This window comes from Lactuca saligna, chromosome 5 (genome assembly GCF_052625555.1).
Source record: "Lactuca saligna cultivar CGN05327 chromosome 5, ASM5262555v1, whole genome shotgun sequence".
Taxonomy (NCBI): domain Eukaryota; kingdom Viridiplantae; phylum Streptophyta; class Magnoliopsida; order Asterales; family Asteraceae; genus Lactuca; species Lactuca saligna.
The window spans coordinates 215,786,678-215,812,903 of record NC_136421.1 but is presented as its reverse complement, the minus strand read 5'-3'; the positions used below and the strand labels follow the sequence as shown (position 1 = coordinate 215,812,903).

At 36.1% G+C, this 26,226-nt stretch overlaps 1 protein-coding gene and 1 long non-coding RNA gene across 2 annotated transcripts; both read left to right on the top strand.

The window, feature by feature from the left end:
• Positions 1 to 9,119: 9,119 nt before the first annotated feature.
• On the top strand, positions 9,120 to 10,207 carry LOC144998934 (uncharacterized). Its single transcript, XR_013660475.1, has 3 exons — positions 9,120 to 9,188; positions 9,391 to 9,459; positions 10,142 to 10,207. It is a non-coding gene; the product is annotated as an uncharacterized LOC144998934 (long non-coding RNA).
• A 3,062-nt stretch (positions 10,208 to 13,269) lies between these two features.
• Positions 13,270 to 15,681, top strand: LOC144998933 (Homeodomain-like/winged-helix DNA-binding family protein). The gene is made up of 6 exons (XM_078958666.1): positions 13,270 to 13,495; positions 14,038 to 14,261; positions 14,353 to 14,437; positions 14,547 to 14,630; positions 14,781 to 15,054; positions 15,451 to 15,681. Exons 1-6 carry the CDS (start codon positions 13,346 to 13,348, stop codon positions 15,480 to 15,482), a joined length of 849 nt encoding a protein of 282 aa, XP_078814792.1. The 5' UTR covers positions 13,270 to 13,345; the 3' UTR covers positions 15,483 to 15,681.
• The last annotated feature ends 10,545 nt before the right edge of the window (positions 15,682 to 26,226 follow it).

Sequence of the window (26,226 nt, the reverse complement as noted above, 5' to 3'; positions counted from 1 at the left end):
AAAGGAAGTCGCTGTTTTGCAGGAAAAAAACTCACCTGGAGAAGAACGGAAGTTGCTGGAGAAGAACGGAAGTAGCTGGCTCGTTGCTGAGGTCGCTGCTGCTTTCTTTCTTCAGTCGTTGCTTTCGTTTCCTAGAGAAGAGAACAACTGAGTTTGTTTTGCGGAATGGAGTGATACTGACTTAATTATCCAAGCCCAAATAAATAGGCCAATCCGGTTTTTACCGGTTCAAAATACCCGGTTCAACCACGGTTTAGGTTAAACCCGTCCGGTTCGATCCGGTCGGTATTTTTACAAAAACCCGGTCTCAATTGACCCGTCTTCTATCCCGGGTCACGGTCCAACTGGTTTAACCGCCCGGGTCAACCCGGGTTTTAAAACATTGGTCCACGTCGCCCCCTATGCGAGTCTATGCCCCATCCCATCCGAGCTCCGAGGCAGTCGAGGATGTGGTCACGCATGATGCATGCGTACGCCCAGCGTAACCGCGTATGCCCAGCGTACTGAGGCGGTTCCCAGCCCCTATAAAAAGGATGCGAGGGTTCCGGGGAAATTACTCATTTTCTTTTATCTTTCTTGCGTTTTTTCCTCATTTCCCGTGCACGTGATATCCCGAAGCCCAGGTGTCCATACTCAAGCCCCGAAGGTCGTTTGTGCTCCCGAGATTCCCGAGAAAATCCGCTTTCTCGAGTTAAAGTTCTGCTCGGTTTTCATCTCGCTTTCTTCGATCTTTCAAGTGAGTTTATACCCCTATAAACTACGCTTCTAAATGTTTTATAAATGCTTTTATACAATATTAAGCGGGGAAATTCAAGTAAACACGCGGTTATTATCGTGTGTAACTTAACGATTCATTATATAAACTTTTTATCTAAGTAATCATATGTGATTCATAAACTACTACATGAGTATTCTCGTATGAAATATATATTTTCAATAACACCTTGTCTTGTGGAAATTTTATATATATATATATATATATATATATATATATATATATATACACAAATCAAATGCTCCATTTTACATTAGGTATATGTGAACAGATAAATCACTTTACATGTTATACTTTACATAAGGAGTGAGTATTACACTAGGCTTTACTATATGAACAAAACACACTTCGAAAAACTATAATAGGTATAGTTTACGAGGAAATCATGAACATTTACGTACTAGGTACACTACATCAAAGAAGATATTTTCATATACAAGAACAAATGGACATTTTCATACGTAAATCATTTTATACTAAATTTTGTGAGACATTTCACGTACTTTCGAGTATGCATTTTAAGTCCTGTATTATATACCATAATCCCTCGTAGGGGAGCATGATAATTGTGTATAGATCTATATGGGATTGACAATCCCACACCTAAGTTGTTAGCTATAGTTAGGCCGGCAGGCCTGAGGTGACAAACATCATAACTTTCCAACGCCTGAAGAACGTTGATATAGACATCCTGGTCAAATAGCATGGTTATAAGACTCACATGGAGTATTAAAAACACATTGATTTACGGGGTTTTTCAAATGTCTTAACGATTTACACATAAAACTACTATTTTAGGTATGAAAAGCATTATTGCATTACAATTTTGGAACAAATCAAACTACCATCTACTATGTAGAAAATATGAGATTATCTTGGAACATTTAACGTGAACAAACCATTTTCATTCTTTTTCATATATACATTGTCACTAAATACTTATGAACTCACCAACTTAAATGCTGATCTACTCTTTCAAAACCACTTGTATTTCTCAGGGATTCAGTAATACAGGTAAACTGCAACTTTTGAAGAAGGGATGCTACGACGTTAGTTTAATTTCATTTTAAACATCATATTGTAATTTCTTTTGAAACAAGTACCTTTCAACAATGTAAACTTTTAAATTATATATGTGATGGTTGTATTGCTTTCTTTACTATGTATTCAATTGTTACGATACTACATGAAGTCATCCACCCTCGAACGATTCCGCCGTTCTGGTTTGGGGGTGTGACAGATTGGTATCAGAGCATTTTTTATAGTGAACTAAGTATATATCGAACCACATAGGATATACAAACTATAAATCCATAGGGACTCATGGTCTCTGACAAGACGTTTTTACACCTAAAACCTCGTTTTATTTAAATAGATTATTTTTTGTCGTAAAAGTACAAAATACATGCATACAACGATATATTTTCATGGTTAGAACTATACAAGAAGTATTAAGACGAGTTGGACACTACGATTAGTTCTCGATATATGTAATTGAATTTGGGACGAATATAGCCTGATCAACTATATTTATTCGAGATTTGACTAACGTATGTCGAGGAATGGTCGTAGTGAGCAACAAGTCAAAACTTACCAAAATAAACACTAGTATCAAACATACAAATTTAAATACTATATGAGTATTTGGTGTATGCAATAGTTTAATCGACATGTTTAGTGTTACATGTTTTCAAATTTTGTTCAATTCTTATAACCCTATTCTCGTATAGTCAAATGGCTGGCTTCCACCCACCAGGGGACCCCTACTACCTGAACCAGGGCAATGGAGGATGGGTAGAGGAGGATCTCAAAGACGATGAAGAAACTATCAAGTTGGATGAAGGGGATAACTCTGGTACGAACTCAGAACTAGAAGTAGTCGACCCTCTAGCCGCTCAACCTCCCGCTATTAGGAGGAAATTTCAGGGACCGACTCCCGTTTAGGGAAGTCACCTCCACCATTGGAGCCAACAACAAGGAATACGTCCTCCCTACGGTATGTGTCGGAACTTCTACGACATCAGGGACGGAGGTTCAGCCGACCGAGCACTCCCGATCATGGTGGGAAAACTGGCCAACCAGTCCTATCAATCCGGGGTCCAAGCAAATCGACTTCGCAAAGTCAATGTGGAAGTACAAGTTCACACTTCCGACATCCGTCGACTGGATAGGTTGCAGGATGACACCCATCTCCGCGCCGACGCATTCCAGGCACAAATGATTGCAGCCCTCGCAGAGATGAGGGAACAGCAAGCAGCCTTCGATAGGCGTCTTATGGAAGCAAAGCAATCAGATGCGGAGTCAAGCTCCAAGCGCAACCTACGTCGCAAGTAGTGCTTGCTAAATCCCAAAATTTTGTTATAGAATAGGAACTCGGCTAAAAGTCTTACTTTTCTTTAACTTCTGTATCGGAGATCCTTAGAAGGGTCGAAAATTTTCCTAACTCCAAATGTAACTCGGCATGTGTTTAATATATATGAAGAAATTCCGTTGTGTATAAATTCTCTGACTACCACTCAGATTCATAAGTTATCTAACATTGTGCAAACTTTTATTATGAGTCAAAATCTAAACCATGGGTAGTTCAATCGAATTTATAAATTGATAAAAATGACAAATTTATTAACACACTAAAAACTTATGTTTCTTCATACTATTTCTTTATCAGCACAATGCCGCCCCGTAGATCTACACGCCGTGTCAACAACGTACCACCTCCACCATCACCCCCTCCCACAACGGAAAATGGCGCATTAATAGTTGCTGTAACGGCTGCAGTAATAGCGACAATGATACAAATAAGCAACAATGGTTCTGGTGGGGGAGTAAATAGTTCTACAAATGGCCAACGTCAAGGTCGCCCAGGGGATTGTACATACAAAGATTTCATGAATAGCAAACCCATTACTTTTAATGGGGCCGGAGGAATAATGGCTCTATCCTAGTGGATAGATAAAACTGAAGCGGTTTTTGAAATATGTTCTTGTCCGGAAGGGAACAAAGTGAAGTTCTCTGCCTGTACTTTCTCTGAAAGAGCTCTGACATGGTGGAATGGCCATGTCAAGTCACTAAAGCTAGTAGTGGCTAACTCTATGGGCTGGGAGAACCTAAAACAAATCTTACTGCAAGAGTACTATCCACAGGGCGAATTGCAAAAACTCGAACAGGAACTTTAGGGCCTTACCATGATAGGCTCAGATATCACAACCTATACCAACAGGTTCAGTGATTTGGCAATCCTTGCCTAGGAATAGTTGCTATAGAGAGCAAGAAGATCGAAAGGTACATCTGGGGATTGTCACCCCAGATTCGATGGAGTGTTCTGGCTTCCAAGCCAATCACCTTCGATAGCGCCAAATAGTTGGCACAAGCTCTCGTAGACCATGGGGTCTGCCAAAACTTCGCAACTACCGCACCGGAGCAACCCATAGGAAGTAACAACAACAACGACAATACCAACAACAACAAGAAGAGGTTCTGGAACATAAGGAAGGGTCAACCTTCATAGGAACCTTCCAAGAAACAACAGATCGTGGCAGTCCATGCCGCTACTGCCCCCACTGTTGCACCAACTACCACTACACCAGCAAAGCCATATGCTGGAAACCTGCCGAAATGCAGCAAATGCAATTTCCATCACAACGGAAATTGTTGGGAGATGCATTGCAACAACTGCAACAAGAAGGGGCACACTGCCCGTTTCTGTAGAGCACCAGCACAACCGATCACCCAAGTCCAAGGAGCCGGTGTAGGCCAAGCATGTTATGGATGCGGTGAGGCTGGACACTACAAAAGAGACAGCCCTAAGGCAAGGAATGTTGGCGGCATAGGAAGAGTGCTGGAAATAGGGCAGAACGAAGCAATATTTGATCCCACGGTGGTTACGGGTACGTTTCTCCTCAATAACGCTTTTGCATGCATACTCTTTGATTGTGGTGCGGAAAGGAGTTTTGTGAGTCATAAATTCAAGCATATACTAAAACAGAACCCTAAAACACTCAATAAGATATTCACAGTAGAAATGGAAAACAGTAGAACAGAAAGCATGAATGATATGTACATAGGTTGCACACTAACTCTAAACGAACATTCATTTCAAATCGATCTAATGTCGATTACTATAAATACCTTTGATGTCATCATCGGTATGGATTGGTTAAGCCTACACCATGCCGATATTCTTTGTCACGAAAAGGGTTGTTCGCCTTAACCTGCCAAGCGGCGAAACTCTTGTCATTTATGGGGACAAACCCGGTACCAACTTACCAATCATCTCTTGCATCAAAGCCCAGAAATACCTACATAAGGAGTACTATGCCTTCTTAGCCCACGTAGTAGATAAGGAAAAAGAAACGAAGAGAATCAAAGACATTCAAGATGTCTACGATTTTCCCGATATCTTCCCTGAAGATCTCCCAGGAGTCCCACTAGAACGACAAGTCGAGTTCAGAATTGATTTAATTCCTGGAGCTACCCCAGAAGCTAAGTCGCCGTATCGTCTGGCGGCCGTTGAGATGCAAGAATTATCCAACCAATTAAACGAACAACTCAACAAAGGGTTCATTAGGCCAAGCTTATCACCTTGGGGAGCACCGATCTTGTTCATAAAGAAGAAGGATGGATCTTTCCGCCTGTGCAATGATTACCGGGAACTTAACAAGCTTACTATCAAGAAACGATACTCACTACCCCGCATTGACGACTTGTTCGACCAACTCCAAGGAGCGAGTTATTTCTCAAAGATCGACTTAAGATCCGGGTATCACCAGCTACGAGTCTTGGAAGGAGATGTTCCCAAAACAACTTTTTGAACTCGTTACGATCACTACGAATTTGTAGTGATGCCCTTTGGATTAACAAACGCATCGGCGGTGTTCATGGACTTAATGAACAGAGTGTGTCATTCATTCTTGGACAAATTTGTGATCGTGTTCATAGACGATATACTCATTTATTCAAAGAATAAAGAGGATCATAGTCAACACCTCTGACAAGTTTTGGAAACGCTAAGAAAAGAGAAGCTATATGCGAAATTCTCCAAGTGCGAATTTTGGATTCGGAAGGTAGATATCCTAGGTCACGTGGTTAGCAAAGACGGAATACAAGTGGAACCTTCCAAAATCAAAGCAATCGAGAACTGGTCAGCTCCAAGAACCCCAACGGAAATTCGACAATTCTTGGGCCTTACTGGCTATTACCGTAGATTTATACAAAACTTCTTGAAGATTGCTAAACCACTCACCACCTTGACACAGAAGGGTGTAACTTTCATTTGGGAAGGAAAACAAGACGCTGCATTTCAAACATTTAAGCAAGCACTATGCAGCGCACCTATATTGTCCTTGCCAAAAGGAACAGAAGACTTCGTAGTCTACTGTGATGAATCTAACCAAGGTCTTGGATGCGTACTAATGCAACGAGGTAAGGTCATCGCTTACGCTTCAAGACAACTCAAGACGCACAAAGTCAACTACACTACCTACGATCTTGAACTAGGAGCAGTTGTTTTCGCGCTAAAAATCTGGAGACACTATCTTTATGGCACGAAATGCACGATCTTCACCGATCACAAGAGCCTTCATCACATCCTTAACCAAAAAGAACTCAACATGAGGCAGAGACGATGGGTTGAACTACTGAATGACTACGAATGCGAGATTCGCTATCATCCAGGAAAAGCGAATGTAGTAGCTGATGCCCTTAGTCATAAAGAATACTCATGTCGCCGAGTGAAATCTTTAACCATGACAATCCATTCACATCTGTCCACACAAATCAAGGAAGCTCAGAGGAAATCCTTGAAAATAGAGAACATGGCAGGTGAAGCCCTAAGAGGAATAGACAAAAATCTTGAAGTCAAGGGTGACAGAGCCCATTACTTCATGGATCGGATCTGGACACCGAAGTTTGGTGGTTTCAGAGACGTAGTCATGGACGAGGCTCATAAGACTCGATACTCCGTGCATCCAGGTTCAGACAAGATGTATCTAGACCTCAAGAAATTATATTGGTGGCCGAACATGAAAACAGAGATCGCTACCTATGTGAGCAAGTGTCTGACCTGCGCTTAGGTCAAGGTAGAGTACCAGAAGCCATCGGGATTACTGCAACAACCTGAAATACCCGAGTGGAAGTAGGAACGGATAACGATGGACTTCATAACCAAATTACCCAAGACAGCAGGTGGACTAGACACCATTTGGGTAATCGTTGATAGGTTAACAAAATCCGCACACTTCCTGTCAATAAGAGACACCGACAAGATGGAGAAGCTAGCTCGAACCAACGTCCGAGAGATTGTGCGATTACATGGTGTACCAATATCCATTATCTCCGACAGAGATAGTAGGTTCACCTCGCAATTTTGGCAATCGTTACAAAAATCTCTAGGAACGAGGCTCGACATGAGTACTGCCTACCATCCATAAACCGATGGTCAAAGTGAGAGGACCATACAAACCTTGGAAGATATGCTAAGAGCTTGTGTAATTGATTTTGGTAAAGCGTGGGCTATGCCCCGTCCCATCCGAGCTCCGAGGCAGTCGAGGATGCAGTCACGCATGACGCATGCATACGCCCAGCGTACCGAAGCGGTTCCTAACCCCTATAAAAGGGATGCGAGGGTTCCGGGGAAATTACTCATTTTCTCTCATCATTTTTTGCGTTTTTGCCTTGTTTTCCGTGAACGTGATATCCTGAAGCCCCGGTGTCCATACTCAAGCCCCGAATGTCATTTTTGCTCCTGAGATTCCCAAGATTCCCGAGAAAATCCGCTTTCTCGAGTTAAAGTTCTGCTCGATTTTCATCTCGCTTTCTTCGATCTTTCAAGTGAGTTCATACCCCTATAAACTACGCTTCTAAATGTTTTACAAATGCTTTTATACAATATTAAGGGGGGAAATGCAAGTAAAACACGCGGTTATTATTGTGTATAACTTAACGATTCACTATATAAACTTTTTATCTAAGTAATCATATGTGATTCATAAACTACTACATGAGTATTCTCGTATGAAATATATATTTTCAATAACACCTTGTCTTGTGGAAATAAAACGTGTTTATATATATATATATATATATATATATATATATATACAAATCAAATGCTCCATTTTACATTAGGTATATGTGAACAGATAAATCACTTTACGTGTTATACTTTACATAAGGAGTGAGCATTACACTAGGGTTTACTATATGAACAAAACACACTTCGAAAAACTATAATAGGTATAGTTTACGAAGAAATCATGAACATTTACGTACTAGGTACACTACATCAAAGAAGATATTTTCATATACAAGAACAAATGGACTTTTTCATACGTAATTCATTTTATACTAAATTTTGTGAGACATTTCACGTACTTTCGAGTATGCATTTTAAGTCCTGTATGTAACGCCCGCAGATCCGGGCTAGTCAATTTAGAGGCAATAGGGGTCAAAAATGACTTTTCAACAAAAGATTATTTAGAATGAATAGTCTTAACCAAGTTTTAGAATATGTCACAAGGTTTCCGTACATATAAAGAACGCCAAAATCCGAGTTATAACGAAGAAGTTATGGCCCGCCGAAGTTTTACGGCAAAACCGGCACGGCACCGGAAGACGTAAATAGTGAATTTACGATAGAAGACTTTTTAGCCTTAGCAATCTAAACAAAAGTTGTAGAATATGTTAAACTAAGAGCATCGATAAAAAGAACGCCCAAATCTGACTTCGTATGAGGAAGTTATGATTTTTCTAAGATTCGGCTTAGCAGTGTACAACCCGAAACTCGAATTTTAGTTCGAGCGGTTTTTGGCTTACGTGAAATAAATGAGAGTTGAAGATCTCATTAATAGGAACTCAACGTTAAAAAGACAGACGAAAACGGAGTCCGTATGAAGGAGTTACGAATTCTTCGCGGTCATTTAACAGTCTAAACGCCTCGTACTGTTAAATTTAAGATCGGTCGAGAATTAGCCGACGGAGTCAAAATGAAAGTTGTAGAAATTATTTTTACCTACGCGTGGATATAAAGAACGTCAAAAACGGAGGTCGTATGTGAAAGTTACGGATTTTAGAAGTCGGAAGTGTGTTGTGCGAAAATGGGTGATGTGGCACAATCTTGGCCATTGCTTTCTCCCCAAGTCTTGCCACTAGATGGTGACATGTGGCACCAAGTTCAGCCATTTTCACCCTATAAATACCACCTCTCCCACCCTCATTTTCTTCACACCTTTCCCATTCTTTCTTCTCTTTACTCTCTCTCTAGAACCTCTCTCTAGCCCCGAAATCCCTCGAAAAGCCTAGGGAACCTCCCTAGCACGAGGCGGAAGCCCCGGAGTGCTCGACGGCTCCGATAAGAAGAGCTTTTCGGCTTGGAAACGCTGCTCCAAGCAAAGCCTGGTTTTCTATAAAACCCGCTGTAAGTGAGCTACGCCTACACTATTTTTAATATAGTTTTTATTTAATTATATTAACGTTATTAAGAACATATAATAAATACTTGGGCTATTATTATGGGTTATATAAGTATTTTTTTTAACGCTTATATAATAGTAATAATAGCTAGACTATTAATTAGTCTCAGCAAATAATAGACTAAAATCTATTGGTGATAATACTAGGTTTCGTCGAAGGAAATTATTTTAAAGTAAACGAAGCGCTGTCCGAGTACCGAGTCACCACCTTCTCAGGTGAGTGCATAGTCCCTTTCATGAACATGATTTTAATACAAGTATTGATTGAAATATTAATTATATGTTTATGTGCGAGTTAATTGATGTTGCTTGAAATTCGTGTTAAAGAACATACCTGATTATATTTGATAATTTAGGATAAAGAGTAGACCTAAATTAAATATGAGGAATATTGGGTAGTATATTCTTACGAGTACAAGTGAGTTAAACTCAGAGAATAGAAGTTAGTATATGTCACTTATCCGGGAGTATGGATTAGACATAGTCATTGTCCCTAGTCCAAGAATATGGATTAGGCATAATCATTCGTTAATCCGAGAGTATGGATTAGCTATTGTCCCTAGTCCGAGAGTATGGATTAGGCATAATCATTCATCTTTAATCCGAGAGTATGGATGAGTCATTCGTCCCTAGTCCGAGAGTATGGATTTGGTAAATTCGTTCATTTCTGATCCGAGAGTATGGAGTACGTAAAACGACTAATCTTAGGTCCGAGAGTATGGATAGTCTCGTTGCGAGGATCGATGGGGTGGGATAAGAGTTGTTTATACATATGTATGGTGAAATTGTATATTTTGTGAATTTTAAACTATATATATGGTATAACATTGTGGGATTGAAATCCCTATGTGCTCACCAGGTTTCCCAACCTGACCCACTCAGTTTATTTATATCACAGGTGTTGATGTGAAGTGACATTACACTGAGAGATTTAAAGAGATGTAGACCACTAGTGTGAATAATTGTAAGTTCTGTTTATGCTTATGTTCTTGTATTAACGATGACATCCCAAACGTTTTAAAATGAAATAAATACGTTTCTTCGAAAATGTTTTAATAACATATTTACCATGTTTTTCTGGGAACAAATTCCGCAACCTTTTTATAAAATGAAGTACTCTGATTTTTATAAAGCATAAACAAAATCGGTCTTTTTTGGCCGTGATTTTGGGGATGTCACACTGTATTATATACCATAATCCCTCGTAGGGGAGCATGATAATTGTGTATAGATCTATATGGGATTGACAATCCCACACCTAAGCTGTTAGCTACAGTTAGGCCGGCAGGCCTGAGGTGACAAACACCATAACTTTCCAACGCCTGAAGAACGTTGATATAGGCATCCTGGTCAAATAGCATGGTTATAAGACTCACATGGAGTATTAAAAACACATTGATTTACGGGGTTTTTCAAATGTCTTAACGATTTACACATAAAACTACTATTTTAGGTCTGAAAAGCATTATTTCATTACAATTTTGGAACAAATCAAACTACCATCTACTATGTAGAAAATATGAGATTATCTTGGAACGTTTAACGTGAACAAACCATTTTCATTCTTTTTCATATATACATTATCACTAAATACTTATGAACTCACCAACTTAAATGTTGATCTACTCTTTCAAAACCACTTGTATTTCTCAGGGATTCAGTAATACAGGTAAACTGCAACTTTTGAAGAAGGAACGCTACGATGTTAGTTTAATTTCATTTTAAACATCATATTGTAATTTCTTTTGAAACAAGTACCTTTCAACAATGTAAACTTTTAAATTATATATGTGATGGTTGTATTGCTTTCTTTACTATGTATTCAATTGTTATGATACTACATGAAGTCATCCACCCTCGAACGATTCTGTCGTTCTGGTTTGGGGGTGTGACACATTGATACACACAATCCTGAATATGGCTTTGCTAAGACATAGAACATGTAGAAAAATAGCCCTAAATAGAGATCTAAGAAATGAATATTCAAGGTATCAAATTTATACGTCAAATGAATTGGGAATGTGTCAAAACCTCTGTTTCTACTTTCTTTCTCTTGATCTGCTAAGCTTCCTCTTTCTTCTCAAGCTTCAAAGACACTCAATATTTGATTAGGGTTTAGTAAAGAGAGTCTGAGGGTGATGGAGGCTATAGTGAAGACCCTTTAAGTTGTTTAAATAGGGTACAAACCTTCAAATTTAGGGTTTCATCCAGACATGTCTACTCGTCGAGTCGGGGCTTCCGAATCGACGAGTGGACTCTTCCACCTGCGTCCAAAAATCGCATCTAGTCGATGAGTTGGCCTCCAACTCGTCAGGTCCCAGTGTAGAAATGCAAAAACTTATATTAAAAATATATATCGGGAACCGGGCGTTACATTTTATATGTACATAATCCTTGTCACATATATTATAATCGCGAAACTTCGAAAAAACATAACTTCTTCATACGAGGTCGGATTTCAATATTTTTTATATGTAAAGAATCCTTGTCACATATACTATAACTTTTGTTAAGATTATTTGTCATAAATAATATTCTATTAAAATAATCATTTTTAACGTTTATTATCTCTAAATTTACTAGCCCGAATCTGCGGGTGTTACACATGTCTAGAGTACAAAGTTAATGATTATAGGAAAGTGTGGGTACCCCTTACATCATGATTTTATTATTCTTTTACAGAGTTCCTTTGGTAGGCCAGGATCGTCCTTTTACTCGGTCTCTCATTTGAACCATGTCATAGATGAGTTTTACTTTTGTACATCAAATGATTAGTTTATTCCCCATATATGTACTTTGCTTTTATAGAGTGTGTTTTTTGGGATATGTTTAGTCATGGTTTTTGTCTATCGTGTATTGTAATGTTATCCGTACCGTGTAACCATTTCGGGGTGTTAGGTTTAGTCTTATCCGGATGTGGACCCAATCCGGGTACACCATTAGATAATTTGTTCATATGTTTCATTATAACAAGATATATATATATATATATATATATATATATATATATATATATATATATATATTCTATTTCAAATATGTAACAAATTACCCAAACTAGGTTTTATGATTATCATCTTCAATTTCTGCAAGTTTCAAGTAACAAACCAAAATCTTGATGTTTAACACCAGCAAATATGATTTCTCTACTTTATCCATCAACATCATTCAGATTTTCATCAGCATGAACTACGATTTTATCTCCTCTCTCCAATTCCATCATTAAAACTTATCCTAAAAAAGTAAAAATATGTAGAAAATGAAGTGTAGAGAAAATGCTGTTATGCAGAAACTAATGGATAACAAGAATGTAATATTAATATAATTAAAATTTGAAAATAATATCTAGGAAACGGCTACAACGAGTATCTAGCGGATAACGATTCTAAAGAAATAAGAGCCAAAAGCAGACTGATCATTGACAGTTCCATTTTTTAGGAACCGGTGACATTGATTATGATTCTATAATCGATAGCTCCAAACAGATTCTAGTTCCAAAAACACGTATTAGCTTCCGGTGCTTACCATTAATTCTTGAACATTCTTTTGTACCTGATATAATTGATATCAAATTTGGTATCATCATCGGGAGGATACAACAAAAGTGAGCTATAGCTTCAAGGTCACTACTTATAATTGTTCTTTTTTTTTTTTTTTTCAAAATACAATTAAATTTCAACAAATAAAAATACATTAAAAACCATATAGAATGTCTAAATTATAAAATGTGATGTATTTTTAACCAACCACAAAAGTGCCATTTTAAATCCAAAAATAAAAATAATACATTTTAATCAACAATAGTTTTAAGGAATTAAGAGTCATGCGCATATTGGTAAAACTGACATGATTAGTTTATAAAATCGACTTAAAACTAATATAACATACGTTTAAAACAGTAGTAACAAGTTAATATGTTGGATATATTTGGTTATCGATATAAAAAAAAAAAATTATAAAAAAAAAAAAAAAAAAGTGTACAAAGGTTATTTAAATGAAATATTTCTGGAGTCAAAAGTCGGTTTATCCCTTGGGTTCTCTCTAAGTCTCTATCATATCAACGTTTAGGGTTTTAGACCGCTAAAAATAATTACAGCCGGCGATGGGGAATCCAAAGCAGAAGTGGACGGCGGAGGAGGAAGAAGCTCTACGCGCCGGCGTTGCAAAACACGGAACCGGTAAATGGAAGAACATCCAGAAAGATCCCGAGTTCAACCACTTCCTATATTCTCGCTCCAATATCGATCTCAAGGTCAGACTGTCTATCGCTTTATATATTTACAGCCATTCCGACACATGACTTTGTTTCCAATGAAATGGCAATATCTTGTAGCAATTGGTTTGGTTCTGTGTAGTTTTGTGACTGTGTACGAATTTCCCCCCTTTTGACATTCGATTTTGGACATAGTGTTGAACGTACTAAGTTCGGGATTCAAAATTGACACCCGTTCTTGAAGTTTTGAGAAAATTTGCATAGCTATATGAAACATAAACATTATGTTAAACTTGCAACAAAAGTCTACTTGACAACTTGAACTTGCGACTTCCGCTGTTTCATCTCCGCAATTGAAATTCTTCTATTGGTACCTGATTGATGGATGCTGGTATCAAACATGACATGCATTCTTGAAATTGTGAGGAAATCTTTGATGAATATTTGAAGTGGGTATACAAGTTAATTCATAGATTACTACTTAAAAGTTTGTTTCATAGCCAATTACAGCTTAGACATTAGTGTATTCTTCATTATGATACGATTATCCCTGTCAATTACATGACATTTTCTTCTTGCAGGATAAATGGCGGAATATGAGTGTTAGTGCAAATGGGCAAGGTCCAAGGGAAAAATCAAGAACACCAAAACCAAAAGCTATCACAGATTCACCTGCCACTGCTGCTCCCTTAGCCATTACATGGACTCCTGGTTCCTCAGCTGCAGCTGTAGTTGATCCAGCATCTACAGATGTTCAAATGGATGATTCTTCAAAATGTCTGTTAGATGGAAAGACTGCTTCAAAGTATGCAACATTGATAATTCAATTTCTATCAAAATGTAACGTGTCTTTCAAATCTTATGATGCTAATTGACATTCTTGCTTCATTATTAAGGTACAATACAATGATCTATGAAGCATTGTCAACCCTAAAGGATCCAAATGGGTCAGACACCAGTGCAATTGTTAGTTTCATTGAGGTAATTTCAGGCTTCATATTTCATACTATATTCTACTGCTTCATAGCTCATATCTTTTACTATTTCCAAAAATTTTAACTGATTGTATCATATTCTCTGTGATATGCAGAAAAGGCACGAGGTGCCACAAAATTTTAGGAGGTTATTAAGTTCAAGGCTAAGAAGGCTTGTTGCACAAGAAAAACTTGAAAAGGTGAATTTGCTTTATATTTGTGTAAAATTCTTAGTAGCAAAACATTAGGAAAGATTGAAAGTAAGATGTTATAAAATAATGAAGAGTGAATGAATGAAAGTAGATTGCTATTTTGGTTGTTGACAAGGAACAGTTTATGTGAGTGATTAGGTCCAGAACTGCTATCGACTTAAAAGGGAGTCAGTGAACGGAACAAAGGGTCCGATTTCAAAACCAAAAGAGATTCGGCCGAGAATATCTCAAGTCAACAGTTATCTTGGCGGGACATTAGAAGAAGCAGCGGTTGCTGCTGCGTATCAAGTCGCAGAAGCGGAAAACAAATCGTTTGTTGCAGCAGAAGCTGTTAAAGAGGCAGAAAGAGTCTCCAAAATGGCCGAAGAAGCAGAAGCGTTTTTACAGCTCGCAAAAGAGATTTACGAGAGATGTAATATTCAACGCTCTACATTCTCATTATTCTCATGTCAGGTAACCGGAGCATGTTTTATGCTCCGGTTATCTAATATCGGATGACCATAATTGGTCATCCGATATTAGATATAGGATGACCATAAATTGGTCATCCGATATTAGATATAGGATGACTGGAGCATGTTTTATGCTCCGGTTATCTAATATCGGATGACTATTATTGGTCATCCGATATTTTAGATATAGGATGACCGGAGCATATATTATGCTCCAGTCATCTCATATCGGATGACCAAGAGTTAGTCATCTGATACTTAGATTATTGTTACTCATCTGATATCATATGATAACTTAACTCAAGCATATTGTGCTGTGTGCTTATTAGTGATTGGTTTTTGGACTTGTTTGACAGGTTCACGTGGTGAAGTGGTGATGGTGGCGTAGCGCTATTGTATTATTTGGTGGAGGTGGTTATTGTTAGTTAGTTTGGTATGAAGGTGGTAGTAGTTTTATATAAAATCCAATTTCGTTTATTATAATGTCTAGTGGTGTTGGGGAAGTGGTTTAAACTTTAACACACCGTTTGGTATAAATTGTGAATGTCTTAAGTAATTATTCATCTTTCTTTTTTCTTTTTTCAGAACATATTTTGAAAGAAAAGTAAAAATTAAAAATTTGTTAAAGAACTTTGATACCGGTCTCGTATGATCTTATGATGTATCTTAACACTCCTAAAAAAGATAGAATTCATTGCATATGTTTTTTTTTAATGTAACAGGTTATATTAAGATTGTATCAATGATGAAAGTTCAATGAATAATTAAAATTGAGTATACCATTAAAGATATAGATTTGTTTATTGCAAATGTCGATGTCAAGTTTATAGCTTTATGTATAACTAGTTGGTTGTGGTTGATGCTATTTCAACTGGTAGCAATTTACTAGAGGGTTGTTTCGAAATTTGTAATATTATAGCATAACAAAAGTACGTCGTGAATCTTTTTGGTTTAAGCAATATCCAATGTCGTATAGAAGTCCAAAATAAGAAAATTAATATCAAATACTATTGTTATTAGCATACATCTTACACGTATTTCTTCAAATATTACCTATATATCATCCCATATAAGTTACTGTCTGCGTAAAAACCATCCATTTGTTCAAGTCTTCTTACAAAACGGGCATCATTGATCCATTTACAATAATACTGATCAAAATACCACCTTGGAATTGAAGATTGAAGATAAAAACATACGTGTTTTTATGTCATGCTTACACACATTTATTCAAATATTCCTATATATCATCAAATATAAGTTACCGTCTACATAAAAACCATCCATTTGTTCAAATCTTCTTACAAAACGGGCATCATTGATCCATTTACAATAATACTGATCAAAATACCACCTTGGAATTGAAGATTGAAGATAAAAACATACGTGTTTTTATGTCATGCTTACACACATTTATTCAAATATTCCTATATATCATCAAATATAAGTTACCGTCTACATAAAAACCATCCATTTGTTCAAATCTTCTTACAAAACGGGCATCATTGATCCATTTACAATAATATTGATCAAAATACCACCTTGGAATTAAAGATTGAAGATAAAAACATACGTGTTTTTATGTTACACTAAGATATAACAAAACGTACATAATATATTCATAAACAAAACATGAACCATAACACAACAAAATACAATATACTAAACAAACAAACATATATACATAATTACATATAGTATATTTGTATCTATTTATATATCTTTTCTTGAAACTAACAGTGGTATATCTTTGTCAGTTGCAACTTCTATTATGATGCATGCATTTTCAACAACGAAGTAGATAAAGAACAATTTATGAATTAGAATAAGTGATCAATTTATGAAGGATTGTATGATGTCACCATAATTATATTGAGAAATATATGTTAAATACTATTTGCAATAGAAACTATTTTCAACCTGTTTATTTTGTCACCATAATTATATTGGACACACTTAAGATTAAATCATAGATTATGGCATTGTGTCTTTTCATATTGAACCTTTTTTAGTCATGTTCAATAAATTGTCATGTTATACAGATTTGAATATTAGCGGATGATATTGTCATATTTATACATACTTTTAGATATTATTTTAATACATTTTAAGTTATATTTTGGTTAATTGTAAAGATATTTGACACTTATTAAATTAAATTCTATTTTGCAGCAAAAAATGGATAATCTCGAAGAAAAGAACCAAAACTGAAGATTGTTGACAACTTGGAGATTAAAACTACCATTCAATATAGAAGAAAAAAGAAGAAGCGTGCAAAAGAATGCATGCCACGACGTGGCAATCTAAAGGCCACGACGTGACCACTTTCCTGACATAGAAGCTTCTCGAGACTTGGGGCATACATGTTTTAAGAGATGACCACGACGTGGAGCCTAACTCGCGCGACGTGACAACTAATTTTTGGAATATATATATATATATATATATATATATATATATATATATATATATATATATATATATATATATATATATGTCGAACCTTAGGTCTAATTTCGGGAGTTGGCTTAGGAATTAATATAAGAGATGCGACTAAAACCCTCTGGAGAACCCTTGAAAGTTCTGAATTCGTTTGGAGATCAAGCTTTGAAGATAATTAGAAGAAAACAACTTATAATCATTCGATTTGCATTGGATTAATCATGTCTAGTTTAATGTGTTTCTATGTGTTTATTTTCTGCAATGAGGAGCTAAATCACTAGGCTTTTGTTTAGTGTAAATGAACCTTCATACTATGTGTTAGTTTCTCTTTTCATGGATTTTATGAAGTTGGTTTAACTTGTGTTTAATTATCAATACCTAACATTCTAAAGTTTTAATCTTTGTTGCTTAGATTCAAGTTAAGTGTAGATGAATGATCAATTTAATTGCATGAGCTTGTTTACCTAATTATTTTTTTATCATTAAATTACTGGAGCTAGGATTGGCCAAATCGAGATTAGGTAATAAAAGTAACAACTTTAACTGTGTTAGAGAACATAATTTGATCATAATAGTGTTTGGTAATTTGTCTTGATCATAGATAATTATCTTCGATATATCTTACATAGCCCAATAATCTTAAATAATCAATTATGTGTTCACTTCATAGTAGTTAATGAATTGGTGAAAATATTAGGAGATCGCATCAAGATTCTTAATAATGTCTATATTGGTAATCAATTGTATAAATCCATGTTTTGAAACTAACCATAGGAAAAAGAGGGATTCAAAGCTAAACGAAAGTGCCTTCATAATCTTAATTACAATCTTCTTTAGTTAATTGTTTGCTTAGTTTTGAGTTAATTAAGTAGTTATGTTAATCTGAACTTGCAAAATCAGATAAAACCCCCAATTTAGTTATTGTATTTAGATTAATTATTGGTAGTTATTTTATTAGCTAAATATTGTTCCTTGTTTTCGACACCCGACTTACCTAAACTATCATATAAACTGACTAGGTACATTACCTAATTGCAATTAGTTAATTAAGTAAGTTAGGTTTATACATTTAAAACTGGTAGTATATAAATTGTACATCAGCTGACCAAGAAAGACTATGAGAGAAAAATGAAAGTTGCAGAAATGAGGATGTTTAAGGTGGACTTGTGGTATAACCTTTATTAGATAAAAAAATTGTTAGGAGTACCACAGATCATCGACAAATTAAAAGGACGCCTAAGGTGGTATGTACATGTCCTAAAGAGGCTTCCATCATCAATGATGGGGATGGTAGAGTCTATATTGACTGAGGGTAAAAAGAGAAAAGGACGACCTAGAAGAAAATGGAAGGAGAATATGAGGCTAGACATAGAGAAGCTTGGTTTTTTTGAGGACATGACCTTCGATAAGAGAGTGTGGAGACAACACGTATGAGTAGCTTTGCCCCTAGTATTGTTTTATTTCTTGTTTAGTATTATTAACATATATTTCTTGAACATATGTTTGTTTCCTGATTTATGGTTTTAATTGTTCACACTGACTTACTCCCTTTGATTGTCTCTTTTTGCAGGTTCTCAGATCCTTAGGCATTATATTTTACCTTCTCAATTTCATGTATTGTTGTGAACTATGATTTACTTTCTTAGTGTACCTTTGTTGCAAGTACATGCGACACATGTCGTGGGTCATCCAAGTAACATAGTTGCTCTACATTTTTTGGAGGCAAGATTATGGAGTGTCGACATCTACCTCCCCTAATCCATTTCAATGGGATTCCAAGGTCCGTTGTTATTGTTGTTGTTGTGTTGTTCGAGAGCTTATCACCAAAATGACCGACTCTCTTCTTCTATATTGGCTCCCATTATAAGATACTCACGCGTTGGAAAAAAATAACGAAAACTAAAAATTTAGCCTTACCTTAATTTATATTTTATAATAGATAATTTCTTGACTTGCACGCAAATTAGGACCATTTTTTATTTGAATTACATGCACATAAGTGTCACACTTACATAAACATATGTATAAACAACTTTTTACGATTGTTACATATAAAATACTTCTTTTTATAGCAAATTACCTTACTAAATATGAGTTCTTAACAAAATTTTAAAAGATAATTTACTTGAGTGGTTGACACCAATCTACAGTTTGGGTCCAAGTATTTAAAAATTGATGAGGTTGGTCCTCATGGTTACCAAATCTACCATGTTTGATGGCGCATGAGTTGGTGGCAACGTCGATTAGATGATGCTAGTGTCTTGAGTGGAAGAGATGGGGAAGTGGTTGTGGGTGGTGGAGTATTGGATTAAGTGTTTAAGTCCATAACTATAATTGATATAAACTTGAATTGATAGTAGCACCATCCTTTTGGGTTGCCCTCAAACCTAGCAATTGAATATGATAGCTTTTAGAGAGAGAAAATGATATATTAATTTATTATATGGTTATTGCTATGATATGGCTATGATTGTATGACGTTGGTATTTTGGGAGAACTCACTAAGCTTCGGACTTACAGTTTTGGATTTTGTTTCAGGTACTTTGGATGATCGCGGGAACGCGAAGGCGTAAATCGTGCACCTCCTCACATTTTTATGACTTCGTTTCTATGATACTCTGGTATGAAACTATTTTGAAAACATTTTGTAATAAATAATGGTTTTTGAATGATTGAAAAAGTTTTAAATTTTCATGAATTTTATGGATATTACAAGGTAGTATCAGAGCCTTGGTTTGAGTGAATTGGAGGAACACTCATGTGAATCCAGTCTCAAACCAAGGAAAAAACATATATATATATATATATATATATATATATATATATATATATATATATATATATATTAAAAAGATTTTCAAAATACTAAAGGAGGATGTAGAGTGTACGATCAGTCGGAGCCAGTAAGTATACCCCAAAATACCATGTAGATATTTGATATTATGATATATTAGATCAACATGCTAGTGATAGGCTAGAGATCTTCAGGAAATACACGATAGAATTGTCTGATTATATGATGTCTGATAACATAGGGTTTTCTTTATATGAAATTGACATCATTACTGTAGTTGCTTAGTGTATGTACTATACTTGTACATAGTTATGATCTTATAACCTGAGAATGTTTGGTTTGACCTTATTTCCTATTCTTGTTTGATGAAGGGATTAGGGTAGGATCATATATTCAAAAGTCTATAGGGTCCAACGTTATGTATGATTAGCATACACGAGTGCTGCAGGGTTGGTGAAAGTTTCATGGATAAGTTGTGCGGGATCAGTGAGCCAGTTATGAGAGCATAAGATATTAGCTTTAATGATTTGGTCCCTTAGTGTGGGTTACTAAGTTGATCCATATGATTTACCCTTTTATTTATTTTATACCAAGGATAAAATGTTTATTTCTAAAAACTAACAACTAAGTTGTTAGATTTAACGGTCCAAGGACTAAAACAGAAAAAAAAAAAAATCGTTGACCTATCAATATATCAAAGAGTAAATTACATGAATGGTCCCTATTGTTAGGGGTAATTCGTGCGTTTGGTCTCTAACTTATTTTTGTTAACTCGGAAGGTCCCTGCTGTTTGTTTTTGTTAAGCGTTTGGTCTCAACTGTTTGTTTTTTTGAGTAAACTACACGAATCATCCCTGGTCCAAGTGCCAAATTGCACGTTCAATCCCTATTTTTTGAAAATTAACTCGGACCGTCCCTTTTGTATTTAAATACTACCCGCCCATTATTGTCATTATACATTAGTTTTCTCCGTTTAGGTGCCCCACGTGCCTTGCACGTAGGGGTATTTTTGTCATTTCATGTCGCATGTATATTATCAACTGCGTATGGCGCCATATCCAGTTCACCCAAACATTGCATAACAAGTCCCCGATCAAAACCTTTCTTGTCTCACAAAAACCCTAGTTTTCCGTCAAGAGTGAAGATGAGTGGGTGGCGTATACGACCACAAATGGATGAAATCAATTTGGAAGCAAGTTATGGTAAGGAAAGCCAACCATTTTATGCTATGTTCTTGATCATTTTTTCTATGATTTTGAAAATATTGTTGTTTTTTTCTTGTGAAGGTGGGAATCCAACTGTTTTTAGTATACGCTTGCACTATGGAGGAGAGTTTACCAAATTTTATGAGATAAAATACATTAAGGGACAACACAAATTTGTGGACTTGATCGATAGTAATTTGTTCTCTGCTCACGACATTGATGATATGATGGAGGAGTTGGCTTGCGTTGAAGAAGGTAAGATTATGTATTATTACTTTAAACGACCGTTAGGGTATTTAGATTTTGGGTTGTTTGCATTGGGTAGTGATCAAGATGTCAACCACTTAAGGTCCCATGTTGCTTCACACAAGCTTAAAGAAGTGTATACAGAATTTTGGCGTACCAACTTGCATACATATGATATGTTACCTAACCCTTCAAGACCCAGGATTAAAGATATTGTTGAACCTTTTTCTTGTTCTAGAAGGTTGTGTCCTGAATGGATTGACACAACCACAGTTGAACCCGCCTGTTTTAGAACCAAGCATGCAAACCCCTACAATGAAACCTAACATGGAATCCCTTAGTCATATTGATGTTGCACATGTTTCACCCCCTAGAATGGAATCCCCTATTGAAGTTGAATTTGTGAAAGAACCAAACATGGAACCCCCTATTATGGAACCCTTTAGTGAAGCCCTAGGTGGATCTAGTGATAATGAGGGCAGCAGAGATTCAAGTGATAGTGATGATAGTGATTTCATTGTGGATGAGGATAACTTATTGGATGATACTGAGGTGGACATACATGATTTCTGCCTCAACATTGATGATAACTTGGAGTGGGTTGGTGATCCCCCTATTACAACAGAGAATGTAGAAATGTCTGATGAGGAGATGGAGGTGATCAACACTGATGTTCTGTAATCTGAGTCATCATCTAATGAAGGGCAAATGAGTAAAAGAAGAAATAAAATTCGGGCTACTGAAAGGGCACAGATAAATGATGCAGCTCAAGTGAGTGATCAATTCTACATACTTCAAACATTCTCAAGTTCTCAGGAAGCAAAATACATAATTTACTTGCATGCAATAGAGACAAGAAGAGAATTGGATATTGTCAAAAATGATAAAAATAGGGGTAGTATGTAAAGGACCAATACCAGATATGGGGATACTTGAGACTTCTGGGAAAGGTAGACTAAGTAAAACTAGTGGGAAAGGTGGGCCAAGTAAAAGGAACATAAATGGTGGACCCAACTAAACGGGTCAAAAAGGAGGACTAAGTAAAAAAGAAAAGTGCAATGAAAGTAGATGAAAGCAATAAGTGCCCTTGGAAACTTTTAATAAGTAAATGGAAAAAGGATGATGATTGGACTGTGAAAATGTATGAAAAGGAGCATAAATGTCTCAAACAATTTCTTGAACAGTTGGAGTCTGACCCATAAATACCGATCATGGCTTTAAAGGAGTAGTTAGAGAGGAAATACCAAATTCAGATGTCGTACATGAAAGTGTTTAGGGCAAAAGCAAAAGCCCTAGAAACTATTAGGGGTCAATATTCTATATTGAGGGACTATCTACTGGAGGTTCAAAGTCGAAACCCAAACACAACAGTCAAGCTTCAAGTGGATAATTCTTCCAACCCTACATCAGATACTAGGATTTTTAGATATGTGTATATATATATATATATATATATATATATATATATATATATATATATATGTCTTGGTCAAGTTAAACAAGGATTTGCAGCAGGGAAAAGGGACTTTCTTGGACTGGATGGTGCATTCATGAAGGGTCCCTACCCTGGTATGATTCTAACTGCAGTGGTAAGTAATTTTATACATGGATTAACTAATTAATCTTACATATGACTTATAGATGTTAACCTAGTTTGTTCTTACTGTTATAGGGATTGGATGGAAACAACTGCACTTACCCAGTGACATATAGTGTTGTAGAGTCTGAGAACTACAGCTCATGGACATGGTTTCTAAAAAATCTTGGTGATGATTTGGATTTGACTACCAATTCAAACTTCACATTTATAACTGACAGGCAGAAGGTAACAGTATACACAGATTAACTACTTAACATTTATATTATTTGTACTAATTATATAAAATTGACTGTTTTTATGTTGTAGGGTGTTTTGCCTGCAATTGCAAAATTGTTTCCATGTGCAAAAAATAGATTTTGCCTTTGACATATCTATGAGTATATGAAGCGGAAATGGAGGGGCAAGGAGTTTAAAGATTGTCTCTGGAAATGTGCAACAACATCAACTGTACAATAATTCAATCTTGCAATGGAGGAACTGAAGAAATTGAACAATGATGCATATGAATGGCTTAAAGCCATTCCACCCCAACATTGGTCCAGGACTCACTTCACAGGTTAGTTATACATGTTAGAATTCTTGAACATTGTTGATTGTATGCATCTTAAAAGATTACTGGAAATTATGATGCAACATTGTTATTCTACAGGAAGAGCACATTGTGATGCATTGTTAAACAACCTTTGTGAGACATTGATTAGCAAACTTGTCAAGGGTTGTGACAAAGCAATTATAAGTTGATTGGGATTTATTAGAGAGTACACAATGAAGAAGCTTGTTATTGTCCAAAAGATAATTGACAAATGTTCTGGCCCACTGACTCCTACAACTACCAAGATTCTAGAGAAGATCAAAGGTGAAGCTGCAGAGTATAGGGCCGTGTTTTGTGGAAATGGGAAGTATCAGGTTACGAGTGGTGAAGGTGTGGACCAATGCGTAGTTGACATAACACAACATACATGCTCATGTAACAAATGAGAGGTCACTGGCATACCATGCAAGCACACAATTGCAACTATATGGGATATGAGGAGAAATAATGAGAATGTTGGGATACCTGAAACATAAGTTCACCCAACATACTGGTTGAAGACATGGCAAAAGATGTATGCCTTTAAAATTGAACCAATTATCGGGAGGATGATGTGGGCAAAAAGTCATTGTCCAACAAGGTTACTACCACCAAAACACCATGTGCCTATTGGTAGGACAAAAAGAAAAGAAGAAGATCTGCTATTAAAGATAATAGTGCTACAGGGACCAGAACAACTAGATGTTCAAAGTGTGGAAATGGTGGGGATAATGGTAGGAGCTGCAAGGGGCAGGCAGTGGGAGGATCACAGACCAGTGGTAGTGATGTAGGATATAATGCTGGTGTGGGACAGAACTCAGGTGCTGTGAACAATGGAAAAAGTTTGATGGTTTAGTGTATGTGTATTGCTTTCTTGTCTTTTGGTTGGCTAATGCTTTTGATGTACTTGAAACAATCTTTTTTCCATGTCTTTTGGGTCTGTAATTTTATTTTGAACTATTGTTGTGCTACTTCTTTAACTATGATGGTGATGTACTTCAAACTATGTTGACTTGATGAATTTTTGTAATGGTTTGAATGACTTAATAATTAATTAGGTTGTTAATGTATAAATCCATGTTTGTAATGGTTTGATGACTTAATGGTATGATATAAATTGTTGTTTTGGTATGAATACTTAATGGTATGATATAAATTGTTGTTTTGGTATGAATACTTTGGTATGAATACATGTTTGGCAATTACCAAAAACACCCAAATTTCATTAACATGCAAACTGATACTTCGAACTTGAGTTTGTACAATAAAAGGTAAATGTATCTGATAACTTATCCTACACTATGTACACTAGAATTGACACAAACAGAAACCAACTAATAACTAGATACAACTTCAATTTTAGATTTTATTGTTCAAGCTTCATCCTAATGTTCATACAAGCACATTTCTGATCATCCACCACCCAACTAATGAACTTGCAACACGAGCCTGCAAAATATGTGTAGAAACATTTAACAATGCTAAAATTTATAGAAAATAGGAGAAATTAGGATATTAGGTTAGATTTATCAAGAAATCGAAATTAACTGGGTTAGAACAAGCATAATAATGTTTTCCAGTGTTGTTCTTGCTCCATGAGTTACGAATCACAGCTTTAGCTCCACAACTGCATCTAATTGCCATTTTTGTTGGTTGGAGAAGGGTAATCGAAGAACGAAAGGGGGAAAAGTAATGGGGAAGAAGACCGATGAAGATAAATGAAAGCAGGGGAGGGGAAATGACTCTAATAGGGGCATACAAGATGAAATGATGAAAATACCCCTGCATGCAAGGCACGTGGGGCACCCAAACGAAGAAAACTAATGTCTAACGACAGTAGAGACCGGGCGGGTAGTATTTGAATACATAAGGGACAGTTCGAGTTAATTTTCAAAAACAGAGACTGAACGTGCAATTTAACACTTGAACCAGGGACGATTCGTGTAATTTACTCTTGTTTTTTAAACACTTGGTTCATGTCTTACCTTAAAAGACTATTATATAAATAAGGAAAAATGGTGGGGTAGATAAGGTAATGTGAGGGGTGAGGTGAAGTTGAGGGTGTGTTTATTTAATTAAATTAAAAAAATCAATGGAAAAATAATTTTTTTTAGATAAAACAGGGACCAAACAATAAGGACATTTTGTGTTAAAATAAATAAATTAGGAAAATAAATAAATTAGGGACCAAATGTGCAAAATACCCTAAACCATTGGGACCATTGATGTAATTTACTCTATATCAAAAATCGTATTTTTGTTCCAGTCACCATAG